The 23,108-nt window shown below is 39.0% G+C and overlaps 2 protein-coding genes across 9 annotated transcripts in view; both read right to left on the bottom strand.

The window, feature by feature from the left end:
* Positions 1-335: 335 nt before the first annotated feature.
* LOC144199553 (protein LYRIC-like) lies at positions 336-9,131 on the bottom strand. The gene is made up of 13 exons (XM_077721278.1): positions 8,373-9,131; positions 8,138-8,260; positions 6,797-6,875; positions 5,163-5,348; positions 5,024-5,080; positions 4,796-4,936; positions 4,396-4,467; positions 4,259-4,327; positions 4,034-4,158; positions 3,249-3,359; positions 2,599-2,745; positions 1,480-1,600; positions 336-1,088 (listed from the first exon to the last, which is right to left on the bottom strand). The coding sequence occupies exons 1-13, from the start codon at positions 8,700-8,702 to the stop codon at positions 1,027-1,029; spliced, it is 1,623 nt and encodes a 540-aa protein (XP_077577404.1). The 5' UTR covers positions 8,703-9,131; the 3' UTR covers positions 336-1,026.
* A 1,008-nt stretch (positions 9,132-10,139) lies between these two features.
* Positions 10,140-23,108, bottom strand: part of ubr5 (ubiquitin protein ligase E3 component n-recognin 5) — a 41,138-nt gene continuing 28,169 nt past the window's right edge. For 2 of the 8 annotated variants that reach the window (XM_077720413.1, XM_077720419.1), the window contains exons 38-58: positions 21,520-21,777; positions 21,168-21,436; positions 20,316-20,527; positions 19,980-20,210; positions 19,296-19,369; positions 19,048-19,220; positions 18,720-18,875; positions 18,203-18,420; positions 17,282-17,402; positions 16,336-16,708; positions 16,131-16,218; positions 15,896-16,040; positions 15,552-15,682; positions 14,597-14,657; positions 14,249-14,430; positions 13,336-13,420; positions 13,101-13,256; positions 12,432-12,545; positions 11,143-11,287; positions 10,946-11,031; positions 10,140-10,831 (exon numbers count right to left, since the gene is read on the bottom strand). In XM_077720413.1, coding sequence (XP_077576539.1) covers positions 10,619-10,831; positions 10,946-11,031; positions 11,143-11,287; positions 12,432-12,545; positions 13,101-13,256; positions 13,336-13,420; positions 14,249-14,430; positions 14,597-14,657; positions 15,552-15,682; positions 15,896-16,040; positions 16,131-16,218; positions 16,336-16,708; positions 17,282-17,402; positions 18,203-18,420; positions 18,720-18,875; positions 19,048-19,220; positions 19,296-19,369; positions 19,980-20,210; positions 20,316-20,527; positions 21,168-21,436; positions 21,520-21,777 — 3,491 coding nt within the window. In that variant the 3' untranslated portion in view covers positions 10,140-10,618. Of the gene's footprint in view, positions 10,832-10,945; positions 11,032-11,142; positions 11,288-12,431; positions 12,546-13,100; positions 13,257-13,335; positions 13,421-14,248; positions 14,431-14,596; positions 14,658-15,551; positions 15,683-15,895; positions 16,041-16,130; positions 16,219-16,335; positions 16,709-17,281; positions 17,403-18,202; positions 18,421-18,689; positions 18,876-19,047; positions 19,221-19,295; positions 19,370-19,979; positions 20,211-20,315; positions 20,528-21,167; positions 21,437-21,519; positions 21,778-23,108 lie in introns of all 8 variants that reach the window. The other 6 variants (XM_077720414.1, XM_077720417.1, XM_077720412.1 and 3 more) reach the window with 6 other exon arrangements.

Genomic DNA, 23,108 nt, shown 5'->3' with positions numbered 1-23,108 from the left:
TTTTGCATCTTCTACCAGGCTTGTGTGGGTTTTCTCCAGGTACTTTGGTTTCCTCCCACATCCATGGTTGGCTGATTGGACACTAAATTGCCCCAAGGTATGAATGTGAGCGTGAATGGTTCTCTTTGCACCGTGATTGTCTGAAACCGATTCAGGGTGTCCCCCGCGACCCTAGTGAGGATACATCGGTTCAGGAAATGAGATCATCATTTCCACTCCAACCCTCCCTTTAATCATATTGAAACTATTATCATTTCGGGACTAGGCCACTCCTCTTTGGCACATAAAAATACTATTTAGCCTCTTAAAAAACACTCACATTTGGTCTTTCAACATATGGCTTAAGCTTTGCTTTTATTACAAACAATTTAATTTTTTTGATATTTTTTAAACAAAAAATGATGATATCAACTACAGTTGTAAAATCAGTACATTGAGGACATGGCATCTTCAAAATGGTGCTGGCAAGAGCTTCTAGGATATTGTAAAAACTGGAAGGTATTGAAAGTCCGGGTACGATAGACAAGTTAATCAACCGGATGGAGTTTGCTGAAACTGCACACATTATGAAAATTACACCGTCGACATGATCACATGATGTTAAAACCAAATGCTTGAGTTACAATTTGACATTTTTTTTTCACTCCGTGATGCTCACTGTACGGCCAACGAACTCGACGAATAGCCAGATCAGTATGTCATGCTGAGCACCCTCAAAAAAGTCAGCACAACACAACAATTTCATTACGCCTACATTTCTAACAACTAGCTCCTTCACTTAGTTTCATCAATGGAATTACAAGACGGCGTATCAAAATCATGTTTAAAAATGAATTCACAAAGCATGACATTAGATTAAGCTGTTTCTAGGTTCACTTCACCTAACAACTGTATTGAGTGTTCTTTTTTTTTTATTCAAGTTGGGGATTCACGGTCTGTCCACTTGACTAGGTCCGAAATCTTTTCTTTTTCAAGTTGTTGCATAATCAGGATGTCAAGTCTTTTGCATATGGTTCTCTGCAAAGCTCATGTCTCCCTCCTTGCCTTCTTCTTTTTGGACTGCTTGGCCAGGCTCTCCTCTGATTTTTCTGGATTAAACAAAAGGAAAAAATATATAAGTGATTAAAAACAATGCAATTTGCATATCATTTTTTTTTTTCAGTGAGATGCTACACACTACAGGTCTTGCGGACCAACCAAATTTGAGATGCAAGTCAAGGAAAGAATAGTAACTTGTCCCATTCATTAATTAAATATGCACTTCACATGACATTACTGGACTTGGAATTGGCTAAAACATAAAAAGGGGACCTGGGACAATTCAAAACTCAGGGGGAGAGAAAAAAAGTGTCATGCTGCGGAAAGCTGAATAGACAATAAATTCAAAAGGGGAAAAATCTGGCAAAAGACAAAACAAAACATTTGAGATGATTTTGTTTCTTGAAATGATTCAGCCCACACCCAGTATTTTGGACTCACGTTGTGTTGAAACAGGGACGTTGATCATAACAGTGGTTTGTGCCTCAGGTTGCTTCGGTGGCACTTGTGCGGGGAGAGGTTTTTTAGAAGTGATGTCCTTCACTTGTCGCTCTGTTGGTAACTAAAATGCAAATGATAAAACATGGGTAGAAAAGGTAAATAACAAAATGATGCAATTACCAACACTAGTACCAGAGCTGATGTAATTCCCAACACTTGTACTAGAGCTGCCAACTACTCTGGAATTTCAGAAGTTTACTCCAGACAAATAATGCAAACTCCGGGACTCCGGACAACCTCCTTAAACTCCAGAAATCCAAGAATAATCACTTAATTATTTTTTCGGAGGAACCATTTTGGAAATGTACCACATTTCTAATTTAAATGCCTAGAGATTCACACCATCGCCACGGCTTCCGCCATCTTGATTCAACTGCACTGTAATCTGGAGGAATTCAGTAATAAGTGAATTGTGAATCGTCCGAGTTACAAGTTCTGACAAATAATTTGTCTTGTGCGACTTCAGCATGACAATTGATTTGAAATCAATTACATAGATAGCCTTAATCGTTTCAACATTTTTGTTTTTTTTTCATGAGGGAAGTAAGTGTTATTAAGGCTGACTAAACCACCAGTCTTTATTTTTGAAACAAATCCTATAATTTCCAGGGTTATTCTTAAGGAATTCAAGTAGGAGTACACAGCACTTATCAATATGCTTACTCAGAATAAGCGCAAAATGAATCGCAAATTGGATAAAACTTTTAAGAAATCCAGACACTCGCAGAACTTTATTGCTTCTTATTCGACGAATAATCCCATGTTAAAGCCATCTCCAAAAGGACCGACATTTGCACAAAACGCATGTGCGTGTTCAGCGTTTCACATGGTGGAATTACTGACTATAAAACGCACATAGAATGACCCAAAAACAAAGATAACCTTCTTTTCATTATGCTGTACTTTTTCAAGTTTGCAAAACACTTCCAATTGATGTAAAAACATAAGTTTGATTTTAATTGTCCTGTTATTTTATATCACATCCACTACGGATAAACTCTGGAAATGGGACAAGTGTAAATGGCGTCGACGGACGTTGGCATCTCTGCCAGTACTAACCACGACAGCAGCAGATGGTGTTTGAGTAGGGGGTGGCTGCTGCTTCTGCTTCTTCTTCTTCGTGGTCGTAGTGGTAGTGGTGGTGGTAGTGGTCTCCTTCTCCTTCAATGGGACTGGAGGTTCAACATTTTTCTGTGGTATTTCATTCTAAGTATAAGAAAAACACAAGCTCAGTGAGAATTTCATTTTGCGAGCTTAATGAAAATTTGATCTGTAGAAATTACGTTTACTCCCGAAAAGGAAAATTAAGAGTTCTACGCTGCTTCAATGTCAAAAATGACGGAAGGGCAATGTTTGAAAGTTAAGAGATTCGTCATGAAAATGAGGAAGAATGACAAAATAACCCCCTAAAATTGTGACAACCCACCTTATATGACACAGTGACATTTTTAAGCAACATTTGTAGCATATGGCAGGGGCCTGATACTACTCAAAGGGCCGCAGTGGTGCAGAATTTCCTTGTAATCTTTTCACCAATTTGGTGTTTTTCATGTGTAATCCAGTTAACAGCAGTCAGGTGTTGCTTGGTTTAGCAGAGACCCGATTGCTTAAATTCCCTCAAGAAAAATGAGGACTCAGTAGTCCTTAAGGACTGGTTTTCAGACCTCACACATGTATGCGCAAGTGTGAAGAAATTACTGGAACATTACCTGGCCTGTCTCTCCTTCATCAGCTGCCTTTTTCTTCTTCTTCCTCTTCTTTTTGCTTTTCCCAGCTCCATCAGGAGCAGACTCTTGAGTATTCTTTTCATCGTCGTCATCCTGACATAACATTACAAAAGATTCTCCATTATTGTTCATAAAAAGATTTGTTTAAAAAAAAAAAAAAGAAGCAAGTGAAAAAGGAACAAATAAATACTGTAACTAAAGGAAGCTAACATTTTATATCCGAAAGATGGGTTAGGGGTTAGGTGAGGGCTGGATGTTCGGCAGCCAAGTTTGAGCCACTTGCTGGTCCCAGCTGACTTGGTTCAATCAGCCTAGCATGCATGTTTTTGGGGATGTTAAATTAAATATTTAACTGAAACCTGAGAGCACTTCTTGCCAACACACTTCTTATATAGAGAGAAGGCGGACATGGGTGGGGTCAAACGCTAAAGGCACGCCCCTACCAGGTACCCTTATGATGGCCAGATGACCAAAAAACGCGAGTACATTGTAAAATGGCTAAATAAAGTACAACCGAACTCAGTTTTGCTTCCGTTGCCTTTTCAAAAACATGTTTTTAGCGTGTCTGCATATTTAAGCTGGTGTATGTTTTGCCTGGCTGCATGTTTCGGTCCGGTGCGCCCTGCGTGTGTCAAATACAGAAATAGCACTCATTACTGACACTGCGCCTTTAAATGCGGTGCGCCATATAGTCGTGAAAATACGGTAACCAGAATTCTTCAATACATGTTATTGTTCTACAAGATTTATGTTCTCTTTGTACTTACAGCAGTTGCGCTTGGATTGGGTTCGGCCGGTTCACTTGGGGGCTGCTGAAGCATGGGCTCCTCGTAGTTGCCCCAAACTTCAGAGGGGGCATTCCAGTCAGAGCCAAGATCTGCTGAACCACCATCTGAATCAGAAAGCAAGTGAGTGAGTATGCAATGGAAATAATTGGGTGTCTCCGTGGATGGAGGAAGGTGAAGTTTGGAAAAATAGTAGAAAATTCCTACTGAATCCAGACCACTCATCATCAACCTCAGGCTGACTCAGCCATGGCGTGCTTTCCACCAACTGTGCATCTAAAAACACAGAGCAGACCTTGAGACTGCTTTTCATTCCAGTAAGGTCACGGCGCAAACAAACTTACCAGCTGTGCCAACTCCTAGTTTAGTAAAGGAAAGCATATCAGCTGGAACCCTATCGATCACAGTCCATGAATCTAGGAAATAAAATTGTTTTTTCCACATGTTTTTATGAAGTTTTTATTATGGTTGACAAAAATTATAATGATAATTATCGTTATCATTTTATTGCACAGTTCTAGTTCGCTCCTTCTAAGAGTCAAGCAAATTTGTTTGATTTTTTTTATGGTTGATTTTGAACTATCATTCTCATGTTAGGCTACTGTAGTTGCTTGTTACATAGGCATGATCAAGTCAAATAAAAAAAATCGGGTGATTGTAGCAATGGTCGATTACTGTATTTTTTTTTTGTAAAAAAAAAGGTATTTCCATCTATTCTTTAAAAAATAATACGACTCCATTTACCATCAATGTCTGTCTTCCATATTGGTGCTGGTTCTCTTGTTGCTGTCCACGGGCCTTTAGTCTTTGAAGCAACAGGTTGAGGTACCTTTTGTGTTTGACTGTCAGCCACACCTGCTGCTATTAAAGGTGCATCACTGTTAACTGATACCAACAAAGACACACTTGGTACTAAATCTTGTACACATCCATCAAGTTATTGACAGCACAGAGTAGTTCAAAGATAATTACCAGGAGAGACAGTGGCGGTAACCTTTTCTTTTTCTGCAGTCACTTTTGGTTGCTCGACTGAAAAAGGAGTGAAGTCAAGAAAATTAATAATTAATAGTATTGAACTGTGGAACTGTGTGATCCTTCACGAAAAGCCAACCTTTTTTCTTCTTCTGAGCAGCAGGTGGAGTCGGCGCTGATGTCTTACGTTGCTCTGGAGTAATGCTCACAGGAGTTCCGCTGGCGCCACCACCACCACTACCACCAGGACTGGCAGATCCATCGCTTTTGTCCTTTTTACGTTGTTCACGTTTTTCCTTGTTACTGACCTTTGTCTCCCATGTACCTGAAATATGCAATAAATTGCAATTTTAAGAAATAAATGTATGCCAAGCAGATTAAGGTGTCCAGTCTATCTAAATAATAATATTCCTCTTCAAACCAAATCTGCCATTGCACAAAGCATGCCTCTAGAACTTGGTAAAGTGCAATCGTGATAAATATTTTAACTATTATGCCCTTAAATCAGGCCCACTAGAGACCAGGTCCTGGGTGTGCAGTGATAATTTTACAATTGGCACACTGCGAGTCCCAGGGATTCGCTTGTCTGAAAACTGTGCGTCCCAGGAAACTTGTCACGAGTCCCAACATACTACGGATGCAAATAAAACATAAACAACGATATATAAACATTCAGATTTAATTTATTTATTATATGGTTTAGGGTTAGGGTTTATTTATCATTGTACTAGTCTTTCAGCTCGTAGATCCTCCTCTCTTTGCAGCCAAAAGTCTTTTGAAATGTGCGTATTTTTCCTTGCTTCCCCCGTTTTGCTTCATGATCATCGATCGAATCTTCTGCAGTTCTTTTCTTACTAGTTGTATTTTTAACTGCGAAATAACTATCCAGACTGTTTTGCTTTTTCTGAAACATTTTTTATCTTTCTTACACTATTACGAAACTCTTGCTATCGCTTTCTCTCCTTCGTCTGCTAGTGTCTGCTAGTCTCGCGAGAATTATTTCGCAAAGATTATGTGGAATAAATTGGTTTGCTATCGGATATATGTGTTTTGGTTTTTTTTTTTGATAAAAATTTCTTTGCGTCCGAAAAAAAGCACATTACTTGAAATTGTGCGTCTGGAAGAAAAGCTGTGCGTATCAGACGCAGGACGCAGAGGTAACGAGAACACTGGGTGTGGCTGTACCTTCAGCACCTCCCGCCGTCTGAATAATGTAAACAGTATCATATAGACCTTAAAATTAAGGACTCCCTGATCACATCTTCAAACTTCTAGTGAGAAATTTTTAATTTATGTCATCAAAAAGCACCAGGTTCTCATTGAGATAGACCTATTTCTTTTTTCAAATTGAATAATTTGATATTTTTCATTAACAAAGACAGGCATATTAAATTCCTTATTATATTGACCCTAATATGCTTTTGATAGATAGTGTCATTACGTGAAATACCACGTGATGATGTTTCTTAAGAATCTCCATTTAACGTGCTACATCAAAAGACAGCAACTCGAAAAAGAGCCAATTCATCTTATTTTCCTTCATTTGATCATTTCTGTTTTAAGATAAGGTTCTGAGAAATATTGTGCCTAATACTTTGAAGCATTTCTAAGGACTATACAAAAATTCAGGACTTTGAAAACATCACAGTAAAATCATCCAAGCATTCTCAAAAGATTTCATGCACCCGTACGAACCCAGTTATTAGGTCATGCAAACTTTAAAATAAGATAGGCCGTGACATTAATACTTTACTTAATACCATTCAACTTTACCTTCTTCAGGCTCCTTCACAACAGCTGTTCCGACAGTCTCCTTCACCGGCAATTTGGCCTTCTTCTTGGCCTTCTTTGTCTAGAGAAAAAGAACACAGAATTGATTTGGTTGGAACATGACCTACAAAAAAAAAAGTAGCAAGACACAGTATGCAATCTGAAATGCAGTCAACCGAATAAGCATGTTGAGCAGTCCGCCAACAGGCAACTAGAACGGGGGTCTAGAGCCGCATGTGGCTCTTTTGAGGTGTCTTAGTGGCTACCTGGAGCTTTTTAAAAAATATTTGAAAATGAGGGTGAAATATATATTTTTTCAATAGGGTTTCTGTAAGATAAAAATCACACAAACATTCTTCAAGTTTTCCAAAGTTCAAAGGGTGTGTAGAATACATATTAAATTTTGACATTTCTGTCAACTAAAATTTGTTTATGCTTCACATACCTGGAACTCAATACCAATTACCATAGGTGAACTCCCATCTCTGAACCTCTTTACAAGTTACCGTATTTTCACGACTATAAGGCGCACCCCCAATGAATGACATTTTTCCATATATAAGGCGCACTGTATAATAAGGCGCACTGTCTATTTTGGAGAAAATTTAAGACTTTTAAGTGCACCTTATAGTGGTGAAAATACGGTAATTGCTATTGACTTCCAGGTATGAAGCACTCACGACACAGTCACCTTTAGAGCCAGCCATTGTTGATGTTTTGGATTTTTTGTATAAAATCTTGCAGTGGGGGAAGAGTTATATGATGGAAGATTTTGTAAACTAAGATGGCATCTGCATATTTAACAGTATTGTTTTAGTTCAGGCTTTTGTTTTTTTTTCACACTCCTAACTCGAAAACTTCAATTACATCTATCTGCATCTACATACAATGACTCTAAAAACACCTATTAATATCGAATATTAATTGGTCCTATCGCATAGTGGATCTGAAAGAATTTCTTAGATTTAAACCAGGCAACAATCCCCTTGGATTGTGGTTTGTAGCATCGGCCAGTAACACGGTTACAGTTAACACTGAAACACAACACTGGCAGCTGCTGTGGTTACATCATTGAAGGGTAACACTGACAGACCCCCCACTCCCTCCAATACGTTTCTTTTCACAGGACCTATAAAACGTTGTTGGATTGGGTACATGCAACTGATTTCTAATAATCCAACTCTGTCAAAACTCAAAAATGATTTACATATCAGCCAAGTCTCATTGTTGATGCTTAGAATTCTCAGTGGTTGCATTTTTCTGTGGTTCAGCACGGCTTCTACAACACTCCTTACTTGTGATAAAATGGGTTAGGGTTAAATATGAATTAAATCTCTCGATTACCTCGACATCTTTTTCATTCTTTGTTTGAGGAAGAGCTGACTGTTGATGTGGCACTTTTTCAACAATTATGGCGTCTTCTTCCTCCTGTGCGTCAGTGACAGTTCTGCCATTTGCTTGGGCTTTCTGAAGACAATTAAAGAAATCAATGAACAGGGTGTACACTATTTATTCGAAGCTCATTTGGAATGAGAGTGCACGTTCATTAAAATATGAAGGGTGAGAAGTATTTACGTGCCTTTTCTGCCTTTTTCTTCTTCTTCTTGGGTTCCTCTGCTTTGACGGTCTTGTCGGTCCCTCGTTTGGCAGCGACGGTGTCCTCCAAGGGTGTGATTACAGGCCGCTTCTTGAAGAGCGCCTGACACAATGAGGCCCAAATAACGAGCATGAGCACCAGGCCGGCGCTCACGGCGACAAGGATGGCCCATGGCGGAATGAGTTCGGGTTCGAGCGCCAGATCCACGCCGAGCTCGCTTCGCAAGAAGTCCTTGCCTTTACTCAACAATTCATTCACGCGGCCCGCAAGCAGTTCGGCCTGCTCGGAGGCCGCGTTTCTCCAGCGTTCCATAAATGCAGCGAAAGAGAGCTTCCGGGAGAAGTCACAAATTAAAAAGAGCCCGACCTAGCTTGCGCTGCGAGCTAAAAATAGGCGAATGACCTGGACATGGTGGAAAAAACATGTAATGAAGAAACCGGCACCGGCCAGAGTAGACAGGTAGCCAAATTAGCTAGCCGGCTAGATAGCTAACTGGCTAGCCTTGTCGAATCAAGGGATTTTTCCGAAAGTTAAATCAGTTTAGCAGAACGTAAAAAGCGGACAGCATTGTATTGGTAAGCCAAAAAATGTATCTTGCGTGCCCAGATACAAACTAGGTTCACCTCATATGGATTTGACTGGAAGAGGAAAGGAACCCCTTCCAAAATGTGTTGCGTTCAATCTATCACCGGAAGTTCGAAAATCTGACACTCGTGCCCTGTAAACAGTATGACGTGATACTCCTCACTGTGTCACAGAGTTCATCCGTCGAAATAGTAATGATGACGAAATTATCTCATCCAGAAATTCATTTTTTTGTGAGGACTCAAAAATTAAATGATACAATGTTATTGAACATTAAATATATTTGTGTAGTGTATTCCGTTTTTCTTTAATAATTTAATTGTGAAAGTTCGTTGAGGGCAAAAGGTTAAAGCTTCCAACAAAAACACATTTTGAAGGACTTTTATTCTTTAAAAAAATAAATAAATAAAAGAAAATTTGAATGAAACCTTTGGTGTGACATCGTCTCATTTTCTGAACCATGGGGGTGCTGGAGCCTAACCCAGATGACTTCACCTGAATTGGTGGCCAGCCAATTGCAGGGCACAAGGAGACATACAACCATTCACACTCACACTTACATTCAACTTTTAAAATGTGCGAGGAGGCCGGAGTACAATGTTCCCTCTAATTTTTCGATGTTCTGGGCAGACAGACAACCTTCCTGAGCGCACCGAGTACCAGTGTGAGCGACATCATCATTGCTCTCTATGGGCACACCAGTATCACACCTGCCATACGCAGGTACATGTCAATGTTCCCTCTAATTTTTCATGTAAAACATGCTGCAAAACATGAAAAACATATGAGTGGACTGAGCTACTGCCACTGGATGCCACGTGAACGGCACCATCATGGAGAAAAGTGTAAAAAAAACGTAAAAAATTATTTACTGTGTGCCATATAGGAGAAATTGCAATATATCAGCGTGCTCAAATACTGTTGAAAACTAGGACTTCATCTATAATCCTCTAAAAATGTGATTTGTGTGTGTGTGTGTGTGTGTGTGTGTGTGTGTAAATACTACATACTAAAATACAACTAATCCTGATAGCAATACCCAAAAGGGGAAACAATCTGTGAACATGAGTGTAAAATGCAATTTAGTAGCTAAAATTCACACCAAGCAATTTGTTGAGTGCTATATCATCACCATATTGCATGGTGCACAAAAAAAGTCCAAAATTTTGCATCCAAGTTTATTTTGAAATTCCCTACTCCCCCTGTACAAGAAAAAAACTTGATTTTCCAGAAAGGCAGCAGTGAACTGTCAGTGATAGTAGTACTTGGGAGAAACATTTTAATCACAGTGTGTTATTTCAAATACCTCTACTGCCGGCATCTTTGGCTGGGTTTCAGTCGACAGTTTTATGTCAAACTAAAAATCCTGGGAAGCAAACTTTTTTTAGCTAATAGAATTTTACAGTGCCAAAGCAGGAATGGGCTGGGACTGTATAGATCTTTTTACTTTTTAACAGAAAACAAAAATTTAACTAAATATAACAGTTTGTGTTCACAACACAAATATTGTCTGGGGAGATAGCGACAATTTGTCGAATTTAATAAAATTGTATAGACAAAAAATAAATCTACAAAAAGGAGCTAAGTAAATATTACACAACAGTAAACATGTTTTATTTTTTTTAAACTCTTTTTTTTAAGCTCTAAACAAAACCAAAGTTCTTGGTCTTAATGGCTAAGAGGAGCTTCTGTTTGAGTATCTGTTTTGAAGAATAGAGTGGCACGTAGAGGCGCGAGATGCACGTGTTGGCTGTGGGGAGGTGCTGGTCATCTGGAGGCCGGATGGTTATGGAGGGCATTGGCTGAAAGCCCTCTTCACTTGCTGGCAGGGATGGGCTGGATGTCCAGAAATATACCTAATAACAAGAAAATCAATTAGTTGACCCATGATGAGAAACAAAGATACATTTTTACACTATTATTCTACTGTAATGCAGTTCAAGTGTTGAGATTTCCACATTCAATCTTACCAGATCCTGTCTTTCGGTCATACTCATCTTTTCCACTATGGACCAGAACCAGCGCTTAAACTGCAGTAGTTTGTCTGCATTCTCCCCTGTTGAAAAAGCAAGTCTATATTCAGTATCATCAATGTAGGAAAATCGGTTTTGCGAGGTTCTGGTATAGATTGACAGGTGCTAGATAGATTCAGACTGAGCAGCCATACCAGACTCATCATTGAAGGATGTGAAGCTGATAAGCATCTGCACGTTGACTTCTCCGCAACCATTGACGAGCAACCTGAAGTCCTCAGCAGTGAGATCTTCCAGGGCATTCTTTGGAAGTACATCCAGTAAACCCTTCCTCATTGCCTGCAGGTGAAGAATGTACCGTGGTTGTCAAGTGACATGATAAACTGTCTTTGCAAACCAGACAATTTCACTGTATTTTAAATAATCAGGTTTAGCAATGTTAGAATGCTAAGTACATCGTATTCATGGAAAAAAATCAAGCACTTTTTAAGCATTGCGGTTTTCCAAGACCTTTTAACCATGACCCCAATGTTTTTTTTATTTATTTAAATAAACGATTAGGCAGAAATTAAATATCGTGCCTGTAAACATCTTCCAAAATGACCCCAGGGGCTTGAATAATTTTGTTGGAAAGGTGCTTATTCTACAACCCCCTGATTTGAACAGTTTTGTTCCCAGTTGTAGAGAGCATTTAGTGGCAAACTGAGCGCGTGCATCCCATAGCAGAGGTGCCGGAGTAGTGATGATATGCTCTTCAGTGGACACTGAAGTTAAGACCGAAGAAAAATTGATAAATGCACGTTCTTAAAGATTTGGACAATCGGAATAATCAGGCCTATTTACCGTCAAGGGTGGAGTAGTGAGTTCTTATTCTTGTACCACCCCTTGTCAAACAGGGTTTATTATTAAGGTGGGTATATTATAATATTTATTATTTATTTACAGCGAGAAAGAGATTGAGCAAGAGAGCGAGAGAGAGAGAGAGAGAGAGAGAGAGAGAGAGAGAGAGAGAGAGAGAGAGAGAGAGAGAGAGAGAGAGAGAGAGAGAGAGAGCGAGAGAAACAGTACTGAAGAGCTGGGCTTGTTTGGATCAGGGTTGTAAGTGTAATTTTAATGGCTGAATAAATAGCATTATTATATAGATTTGCTTTTTTTGCATACATTTTCCATACAAAATTGGTATACTTTTACTTTTCAATGGTTTAGTAGTATTAATAAAGATTGTGGCACAGATGTTAATTTAATGTAAAATATGCCTTTGCTTCCAAAAAAATCTTAAATAGAAGTACCCCTGTCTTTCTTTAGACGAATTCATGAGAAATACTGAGGTTAAAACTTTCAAGCATTTTCAAGGACTGTATGAAAAATGTAAGTATTTTCCAAACCTTGAAAATATAACAGAAAAATCCAAGCATTTCAACAACGCACAAACCCAGAATGAAATATGAACCGATGATGTGTTCATATACAAAGAAAGACTCACATGGAGAGGTTGTTCAGCAACCACCAGCATTCTGTGTTCTGCATACTTTCGCACATATACGTAGACATTGAGGGGAGTTACTGGCATGTTGACTCCACCTGAAAGAAGCTCCACCTATACCGAGAAGAGCACAATTATTTTGTTAAACTTTGATGTTTTCCAAAAAAAAGAAGAGATTCTAAATCTTTTAAATGTCCTGCTATCCAGAGTTGACCAGAAGCAATATGGAATTCCTTCCACCTACAGAAATCAGCAATAATAGCTGAAGCTCACTCAGCAGGGCAAAGTTGTATTTTGCACATTTTTATATTATTGTTTATGGATTTTGAAAGTACACGCAAGACTTTGTGCATTTTCAGTAAAGAAGGATCTTGTGTTGTAACATAGTGGGCAGCACTAAGGTATATTGTGAGCGATTGTAGGTCTATTGTAGTTCACAGAAAGAGGTTATGTTTATAGTGCAGGGCAATTGCAAATTTTTTTTTCAATTTTTCTTTTATCTCATCATAATTCTGCAAGAACAATCAAATTCAGATTTTTTTCTTTTAATCCAACCAGGGGGTTCATTTACATGGAACTCAATTATATGCCCGAGTATAATAGTGTTGCAGGCAACTACGTCAAATGAAGCTGTTCTTTGTTAGGATAATTCTAATAAAAGGTATTTACCTGTCCAGTCCCTTCCTCTTTGCAAAGGTCAATGGCAAAGGCCAAATCCATTGCCGCAAATACCGCTTCTGCTTCACCAGCCAGTGAATGGCGGATAAGCTGCCTCAAGCTCTCGTACATTACCGGGTCAAAGAATGCAAAATCATGCCAGTTCACCTGCAGTAAAGTAGTAGCAATTCTTAGGATATCAATATCACAACAATTATTTTATTATTTCAAAAGATGTTTTTCCTACCTTTCTCCCGAGCAAGACTTTAATTACATGTCTATTCAGCGTTATTGGGCAGAGCTCATTCTGAAGGAGACACAATCCCAATATCCTATAATGAAAAATTTAAACCATGTTAAAAATGACTCAAGATCTTTTGCCTTAAGACGAATGAAGACAAGCATTTTGTTGACCAACAGGAATTTAGTGGAACCCCACTATTGGGATTACCTTAAGTGTGAATTATACATTTACTATATTTTTTTCGTGATATCAAGGAGTTTCCTTATTTTATGCTAATGTTATGAAAATGTGGCAAAAATCAAAAACATGGGTGTTTGAAGGAAAATGTATTAAAATTAAGGCGACTGTAAAAATTACTGCACATTTTATTATTCTTTACTTTTCATCGTGTAAGGAAGAAGTTATTTAATCTTTTTTTGCACAATAAAATAACAAAAAAATACTAATAAAATCATATTTTATTTTTGTACGGTAACGGTTACTTTCATAAGTGAATAACGAGGAAAGTAATTTTAGTTATTCACAGAAGTTTGAAGCTTCAAATATGGAAGCAAAAAACATGTTTTATCAATTGGCTGATATATATATATATTTTTTTTTTGAATCGTGATAACAATTGATATATCGCCCAGGCCTACCATCACCTCAAAACAACAACATTACTATAATCATTAAAATTACAATGCACAACAATTCAGCTAACCAAATATACATTTGACCATGTTTGTACTACTATCTTATAGGCAATTCTGTACCGGTGTAGCTTAGTTTAAAAAACAAAACAAAAAAACATTTCACTATTTTATGGGCATGTCTGACAGTAATGTTTTACCGTGTAAGTTAAAAGGACACCTCACACTAACATTTTTGCAATGAGAGTTAGGAGACTGTGTGAGTGTACAAAGTGGTACTGTACCGGCCAATGTTACGGAAGCAGTTGAGTCGGGCCTCTGTGTTCTTTCCGGGTCGAGGGGAGTAGAAGCCTCGCTTTCCAGGTTGGTAGAAGAGGGGAGCATTGTCATCCCCATCGTCTGGATCATCCAGCTCCATATCCACCACACTGCGTGTGGAACCATGCCTCTTTCGGTTTTCCTGTTGCTATAAAGAAGGGGGAAAAAGCAATAATGTAAAGGACACATCAATTTGTTAAGAACCCATTAGACAACATTATGGCGAGGAACAAAATCAAAAGAGAAGCCTTTTCATATCTTTTTGACAATATTAAAATTAAGTGATGGGTCCAAAAGAAAAGCAAGTATCTTACTTGTGCTTTTTCTGGTGCTTCCAGAAGACCCAGGTCCAGGATACTGTCAGCGCCATTTTCCCTATTTGAGACAAAAGGTAATTTATAGTTCACCATGTTGGACATTTATCGATTCAGTTGTAACTAAATGTCACAGTCAAATTCTGATTTCTAATAAGTGGGTCTAATGCAGACTATTGAATCAAATCCTTGCAAAAGAGCAGGTAAATTATAGCAAATTCATAATTGCTATATCATAAAGAAACAAACCACTCTGGTGAAGAAAATACACAGCACAAAATACCTGTACCCATTTTGATTGTTTTGGTTTCTTTATTCTACTATGCCAATTAACGTCAGGTGAAGAGACTGCCAATGGCTGTATTTTTCTGTTTAATACACCCCCCCCCGGTATATTAAATGGGAGGGGGTATATTAAATGGCGCACAAACAGGGAAGGTACAATCAGGGATATAGTCTCTTTATGCCGTGACAGGGTGTATCAACGTTTTGCAGACTAAAACTACTTACTGTTCAGGTTATAACTACTTACTGCTGAATAAAGTCTGACTTGGAATTTTAATGAACTTTGTCTATAATTATGCCCCCCTGAACACCATTCAAATCGTGCCAAAAAAGCTGAGTTGTCATTTAATATATCTGGGTATATTAAACGGCAGGAGTATAGTAAATGGCGCACAAACGGGAGGCTTAAAAAAGCAAAAATCATTTAATATACCCGGGTATATTAAATGCCAAAATATGGTAAAATAAGTTATTCAGATAACTTGGGTTCATTCACGTTCATCGAAATCCCCCCCCCCCCCCCACACAGACACATTTTTTTCAACAGTCTAAGATAGAAGACTTAGAACAAAACCAAAGTAATACGGTCCATTGCATTAAGAAAAACTATGGAGCATTGACAGCTGAATATATCATAAATGTTTTGTCAAAGAGGTAAATATATGCTAACCTTCCATGTGCAATGAGTAGCTCCATGGCCTCTTCTACTCTGGCTCTGAGAGAATCTTCACTAGCCAGCAGCAGCAATAGTTGTGCAGGGGACAGTTCCAGCAACATGCCAGTGATTTTACTAGCAAAAGCCTGCAGACAAAATAGGTTTAAGTGATACAAAAATATAATATAATCTTGTTAGTGCTGGCCACCAATTCGGGGTATCTAGTGCCCGAAGTCAGCTGGGATAGGCTCCAGCACCCTCCACGACCCTTGCGAGAATACGCAGTATAGAAAAAGAAAGAATGAATGAAATGAATTTCTAAATTTAACACTGTCAAGAGATAGTCGCTTAATACTCACAGGTTGCATTGCATGAACACGTGGGTAAAGTCTTTCCCCTAAGGCTTGTCTGTGGGCAGGAAGGGGGTCCGGCTCATCATTGGGGTTGCCCTCCGATGACGGCCTGAACGGCCTGGTGTCAATGGAAAGTTGTCTCCTTGAGTCTCTGTAAGATAAACAAAATTATGCAAAATATGCTTCATGGCAGAGTAGTGACTTGTTCTAAAAGAGGCTCACGTGGCTTAAGTTTGTTTACCTGTCCCGATCTCTCCTGGAGCCCGCTCGCAAACCGCCGCTTCTTCTTTCCCTTTCACGATCCCTGTTTCTCAGACGCTGCATTAAATCTAAGAGAACAGGGAAAAAGGTTAACGTCAGAGTTCAAATCTAAACTCCAAATTTCTCAGTAAAGAAGAATGAACTCAAGTTCCAAAATACAGGATAGTTTCTTTGTAATTTCATACTTGAATTGTAATCGTGATGACACGTACTGCTGGCCTGCATGCCCTTGCTGACACTTTGGACGCAGTCCAAATTGGGCAGCTTATCATTGGAGAGCAGCGCCAGTGCAATGGCTGTGTAGAAGCTGCGGGCCACACCACTCCCCTCGCCCGGTTCATCTTTGAAGGTGACCTTTACCCGGTGCACAGCCATGGGTGTAGTTGTGCACCTCCTGCCGAAGTGAGTGTTGAGCTGACGCATGGTTTGTTGTATTAACTGTTCTCGATCCCGATCAACTTCCAAGGCCAAGTCCCGGGATTGTAGGTTTCTTAGCTTCTCCATCTCTCGGCGGAACTTTGACTCCTTCACCTCAAAGCCACCAAGCTCAGTAAGAATCTTAAGGAAACAAAAACAATACATGACGATCACACACACACAGTATACAATTTATTCGTATAAACCTGTGGTGTCAAACGTATGGCTCGCAAGCCGCAAGTGGCCCACTAGGGCAGGGGTGGCCAAATCCGGTCCTTGAGAGCTCCTATGTCACTTGGATCAATCAGTCAACATCGGCTTGGTGTTGTACTGAATCTCATAATCGCCAATTTTGCCCGTGTTATTGTCCTTTTCTGTTCATACTTCGTGTTAGCCTCTATTGCTAACATGCTAAAAACATGTTTCCTCATCATACTCTTCTCCTGATCGTTGGTCCGGGACTAGCGCTTGTCTCGCAAAAGTTTTTAATATTATCGTTGACAAAAATGATCTTACAATAATTATCGTTATCGTTTTATCGCCCAGCTCTAACTACAATTAAAAAAGGCACAGGTATTAAAATGTGTGCTGTATATTTTTGAGAATAACATAGGAATTTAAGTTTGCCTTAGAGTAGGAAAATATGTTAAGTACCAAAAGGGTCCAATAAATTATGAAAATTCCAGTCAAAAAAATAAACAAAAGGAAAAGTACCGATCCAGGCTCAGCACCAACATCCTCCATGAAGACACGCCCAAAAAGTTCCAGTGACAGACGCCAGCGTCCGAGCAGCATGTCGTGTGAAATCATCATCCCCATGAAGCTACACTGAGGCCTGCCAAGAACAAAGTAACAGTGAGGGACTATGACATAAGTAATATTGCAATATCAGTCTAGTTTTTATAGGTTTTTCTCGAGTCAATGATGACAAAGCCTATGTCCGATTAATATATTTGTGTTAAAAAAAAAAATCAATAAAACCAGACGAGTCAAATGAGCAAAGATTTTCACTATTTGGTGGAAAAGGGGTTTGGTACGTTCCCTTTTGAACTTTCTGCTCATGAAATTTCGGCACAATGTAGGCAGCTAAATTGTCCGCAGAAAGATGTGCAGGGTTCACAGTGGTTTTATCATTAAAGCCTATTAGCAAGTGATTAATTTATTAAATAGATCTATATCATACAGTAAAAGCTTGCAGAGTGGAAAATTCAATCAAGTATATTACAGAGAGGCTTTGTAAGTGCTCATTAGATGAAAGGGCAAGCACTATCCAAGTTGGAACTGGGCCTCAACAATAGTCCATATCTTTGAATATCTTATTCATTTTAAAGGCTTAAGAAAATTATGTATCTTTTTTTCATGTCACTTGATGGTGTAGTGGTTCACTCGGGAAAATGTGGGGTCAATTCCAGCTCAAAGCTGCAGCTACAATGTAATTGTGGTGCGATTGGTTGCCTCTCTTGATGTATTCCCTACGACCATCTGGTGGAGCAGTTTAGGGTTTAGTCCGCCTACCACTGGATTTAAATGAGTGCCTTAACAGTGTTATGTAATGGGTAAGTATAAGTCAATCTTAAGCTTTCAAGTTTTGCCAATTGTTTCATGAAATCAACAAGACAAAATGGTGAAATCTACCTGAACGATGGAAGAGGAGGCCCTTCACTTTCAGTTAGCCCAATTTCAGCGAGCAGGCTACTTTTGAGTTGAGCAGCAAGGTCGTGGGGTGATGGACCAGCTTTTGAGGTTTCAAGCTCCTGGTCTGCAAGTGACTGGTTCTCAGAAGCCCGTTGACCAGTCTCCATACTCATAACATTCTTCAGGTTGGCAGAGTAAGACATTTTAGTGGGCAGGATCTGTGGGGAAAATGCCATTAAATGTAGACTAATGTTTTAACCAGAAAGTCAGTGGTGAAGAAATATAACTTGTTATCGGAACAAATTAAGCAAGCAAATGCTGTGTTCTAATATCAATATCTATGACGGACTAATTTCCTGGCATTCTTTGAAATTAATTGCTTGAGCAGTGGAGAGAAAAATGAATTGCAAGAGAGGAAGTTCAAAATGTAAACATAAATTAATCAAGTATTCCACTTTATTGTAGATATTATAACACAGCTGCTCACCTGTCTTTCATGTGAAGAGGTGTAGTGTACCTGAGAAGGGGAGGGTAGAGAGGAGCCCAAGTTTACCTCCAGGCAGTTTCTGTCCACGCTTGCCTCAGCCAGGCCTTTGGCTGCCATGGAAGATGAGGAGGAGGAATAAAAGCCCTGAGAGGGTCGCCCAAACAGATCTTCCTTCCTTGCATTAGGCTGCAAGAGAGTTTCTATAAGCCACCATTTGCTACAAATCAAACATTTTTCTCACGTGATAATTGTTGATAAGTGTTTGAATTCACATAACCTACTGAAAAAAGGTAAAAAGCGCTATTTGCCGAATTTAGTGTTTCTCTAACATGCAGATGGGCAAAGTAACAATTCTTGCCTGCAAAAGGTGTGGTTGGTCCGCCAACGGAATGGCCTCAGCCAATGGAACATCAAACGGGTTCGGCGGGATACATCCCAAGAAAGTCATGGAATCTGAGCGACGGAAGAAAGGATGATTCTGACCAGTTTCAGCTGGAACAGAATCTTCATCTTTTTCCTGCAGATTTGCACCTGGAGTAACGAAACAGCAATTGTTATACCACAAAAAATATCATGAGGTCTCATAAATCTGATTATTAGTGTTACTTTGATTGGTGTCCTCATCATTTTCATGTTCGGAGTCCTCATTCTCCAAACCCAATTCCAAAATCTCTCGATTTCTGCAGAAAGACAAGCAAATATGTTAGTGAATCAGTATTTTAAAAGTCTGGAAGACCGACAAACCTGTGAAGCAGGAAAATGCAGATCTGGGGGCACATGTCATTGATTATAAAACCTTATTTTATTGATAATAATGGCATCCTAGTTTTGATATGTTCACAAGAGTAGTTGCGACCATAGATATTACACGAGGAGTTGCGGGGAGAGAGCCAGTGCCCTTGATGTTCTTATGAGCAGCCAACGAGAAGTAATATACTATACTCCTCGTATTAGCGATCGCTTCGGTATTTGCGCTGATTGACGGAAAAAAAAAACTGATAAAAATGCAACGCTCCGCCCAGTGCTCATACATATCTGTTATACACGAAAGAGATGCGCCAAAAAGATGTCTAGGCCACCTGGCTTTCTCGTATCTCGAAATTTTTCCCATATCTAGAGATAATTATTTGCTCGAGATTTTACTCGTATCTCGAGGTACCACCATACAACAATTTTGCAAGTTGTAACTCAATCCAATTCTGAAAATTTTACAGGCAATAAATGGGCAGATTCATACCTTATATTCAAAACCAAAGAATGATGAGAAACATGACATCAATAGTTAGTTACCTCTTCCTATCAATTTGTGGAGTCTCCAGGGTGGTCTGTTGGTTCATGGCTTTAATCCAGTAGATGAGCGCTTGGAAAACATATGCCACGTGTTTGAGCGAGCAGACATCTAACACAGGAAGAACATCGGAGTGCTCATCATTGTGAGAGCGCATGAGTGACAAGGCATAATTTAGGAAGTCACCACGAGCAGACATGCCCTGGCGAGCAGTCAGCAGAGTGGCAGCTCTCCTGGGGAAAAACAAAAAAAGTGATGACATTCTTACAAAATCACAAAATATTCTGAAAAAAAAAATGAAGGATTATGACAATGAACAGATTTCATTTATTTATTACCTGCGCCCTTCTAAAGTGCGGAGGTTGGCTTCCTCCCGAGCAGTCATGCGTTCCCTCCGTGCTGAATGCTGCGACGCATGCAGCGGATGACTTGGATGAGCTGGATCTCCGGCAGATGACAAGGCTGAGCCATATCGCAACTGTGCCTCAGTTGAATCCATGATGGCCACCATCCAGTTCCAAGTAGGAATCAACTTTTCCTCAACATAGTTCTGCCAATACAAAAAAAATGATGCTCAAGACAATCAAAAATTTGGCATCTGATCATAACGTTTATGAATGTAGTATAGTGGAAAAATAACTAACTGTAATGCATCATAATAACTAATGTTAATGAGGTCATCATACCTAAATCACATTATTTTATTCAGAATAGAACATAGATTTTCATTAGTGATTTTAAATAACGTGTTGGCACATCTAATAAAAATTTTGGACAAAAACATTTTCACCACATAGTCTCCAACGTCTGACAACCGAGCAGACAAGAGTATAGAAATGGGATCTAAATTATCCCTTAAAATTATACATTTTCTTAGTTTAAACTTTTTTAGCTGTCATTTATATGTCTTATTTTGATATATATTTAAATCATAATATTCAGTATGTATACATAATTTGCATAGCAACCTATCTTTCTTTGGATTTCGATTTGTATGAGCCAGTTAGTTTAGGGGAAATTAGATTGATGGCTAAGAAGCATGCTTACTAAAAAAGAAACCTAGAAAACTTACTTTTAATCCTATTTTTAAATCATGGAGCATTTAATATATTTGTCCTTAATGTTTAACACTAATAATTTCAGTCTAATTTAATGTTTCTTTTTAAATAAAATGGCCTGCTGAAGCTCACCTGCAGGTTGACCGCATCTTGATAGGTAAGCTTCACAGAGGCAGGATACTGTGAGTAGACAAGGTGGTTGTACTTTGGAATCAAACTCATGAGATCCGAGATCTGCCTTATGACAATGCTGTAGGCTCGCGCTAGGCTACTAGCAGATGTCAAATAGCTGCTTGAGTTACTGGCCTCCAGAGCCGCTGCCGCTGCAGCAGCACTGGAGGTGATTGCACTTGACCGACGCAAATTGGTTGGGTCGATATATATGAGTCCAGTGGAGCTTGCTGTTGATAAGAGATGCTCATATTAGCATTCAATATGGGAATTTATTCACATTTAATATAAACAGACAAAAATATCCACTGACCAGCTGATGTTGAGGAGTTGGGGGGAGCACTTCCAGTTGCCCTTTGGCTGGGGGTGTTTCTCACAGCCCACTGCATAGATCGGGGAGCCTGAGCAGCACTATTTGCATGTGTAGCATTAGTTGTCCTCTCCAGGGGCTCGTCAAACAAAAATGTCTCTTGGTCAACATCATCGCTCTGACTGCTGCTGCTGTCCGAGTCACTAGAGTCATTTGACTGGGAATCATCCTCCGAAAAGAAGGCTGGGACACTGCTGGCACCTTTTACCAGCAAAAAAAGAGAGAAAACACAAATGGGAATAAATTGTGTGTGGAATCATCTTTACACACATAGTAAATGTGTGGAAGGGAAAAAGGTCAAAACTATACTAGTTAAGTGAAGTATGCATTTGTTAGTTGGTTTGAAGTGTTGTTCAGTACAATACCTTTTATGAACCGCGCAACTGTTTAGTTTGAGAAATATAGTAAGTATAAAATTAAAAAAAAAAACTACAAGTAGCAAAAGTTCTACTACACCATTTGGGAAGGCTACAAACTGATTAGCAGTGTTTCCCAACATTTGAGTCCAGGCTCTCTAATTATACAAGAAAAAAACTCAATTTAATCACAAATGAACTAATACAGTTTAATAAGAGAAAGAATTGAAGCCATTACTACGACTGTCGTCTGAATGACAAGAGGTTGAAACAAGTTTACCGAATCTACCTTCTGCCTTGCAATGGCAAAATAAACTGTTCTGCCTAACTTGGAAATTATACCATCTACAGATGCACAACTACAAGGAAAAAAGCTCTGAGGTGCATCTCTACCAGTTGCTTTTGGGCTACAAACCATAATGACTGAGACCTCCACAGAAACATGGAAGTGGTAAGTGTGTCCTACGGTGATTACTTTCTCAGACACTTGTGAAGAAAAAAATGGGTGATCAGGTCGATAATCTGGGGGGGAAAAACCCACCGGAATCTACATGGAGTTGAAAGCAAACCCTTCAGAGCAAGTCATTGCTGGTTTGCTAATTTTAAAAACCTGAACTGGGATACACTCGGTTCTGAGGCATGGAGAACCAGCAGGGACTGACTCGAAAGCCACCATGGAATACATTAACATCTTTGCCTCAGTTATTGCACAAGGTTTAAATTTAGTGTAATGTAATATTAATACTTATTTTTAAGTGGGAATAGTAATCTAAATTCATATAAGTCAAATTTAAAGTTTATGTAATGTTATGATCACGTTGCCGTTCTCAAGTCTCTCTATCACGTCTGCGCACTCCGCGGTACCACTACCACCTGTCTGTACTCAGTAATTAAACATTTTAGTATTGAAGATCATAACCAACAGATAGATATTTGTTACTTTGCGAGTAGGTGGTGAATTAAATAAAAAGATGTTTTTCCATTGTAATATCCTGTTTTTGGTGGGGTTTTTTTTTCTGAAGGTGGGAGCGGATTAGATTGTGTTTAGTTATTTTCTATGGGAAAAAATTATTTGAGATATGAAAATAGTAAACCGTATGTATCTTGAAAAGTAAAACAATTCTGTTGTAAAAAACAGTTTAAAGAAAACATGAACTTTAAGAACACTGCAAAGGT

This window comes from Stigmatopora nigra, chromosome 7 (assembly GCF_051989575.1).
Source record: "Stigmatopora nigra isolate UIUO_SnigA chromosome 7, RoL_Snig_1.1, whole genome shotgun sequence".
NCBI lineage: Eukaryota > Metazoa > Chordata > Actinopteri > Syngnathiformes > Syngnathidae > Stigmatopora > Stigmatopora nigra.
This window is presented reverse-complemented; position numbering and strand designations above follow the sequence as displayed.

Bases quoted from the DNA above. Each gene is read 5' to 3' on its own strand.
- LOC144199553 (XM_077721278.1), bottom strand. From the start codon at position 8,702: ATGGAACGCTGGAGAAACGCGGCCTCCGAGCAGGCCGAACTGCTTGCG. The intron at 5,349-6,796 runs GTAAAGTTGAAT...TGCATATTTCAG, and splicing joins TGTGAAGGAGCCTGAAGAAG to GTACATGGGAGACAAAGGTC. The intron at 5,081-5,162 runs GTTGGCTTTTCG...CTCCTTTTTCAG, and splicing joins TGCTCAGAAGAAGAAAAAAG to TCGAGCAACCAAAAGTGACT.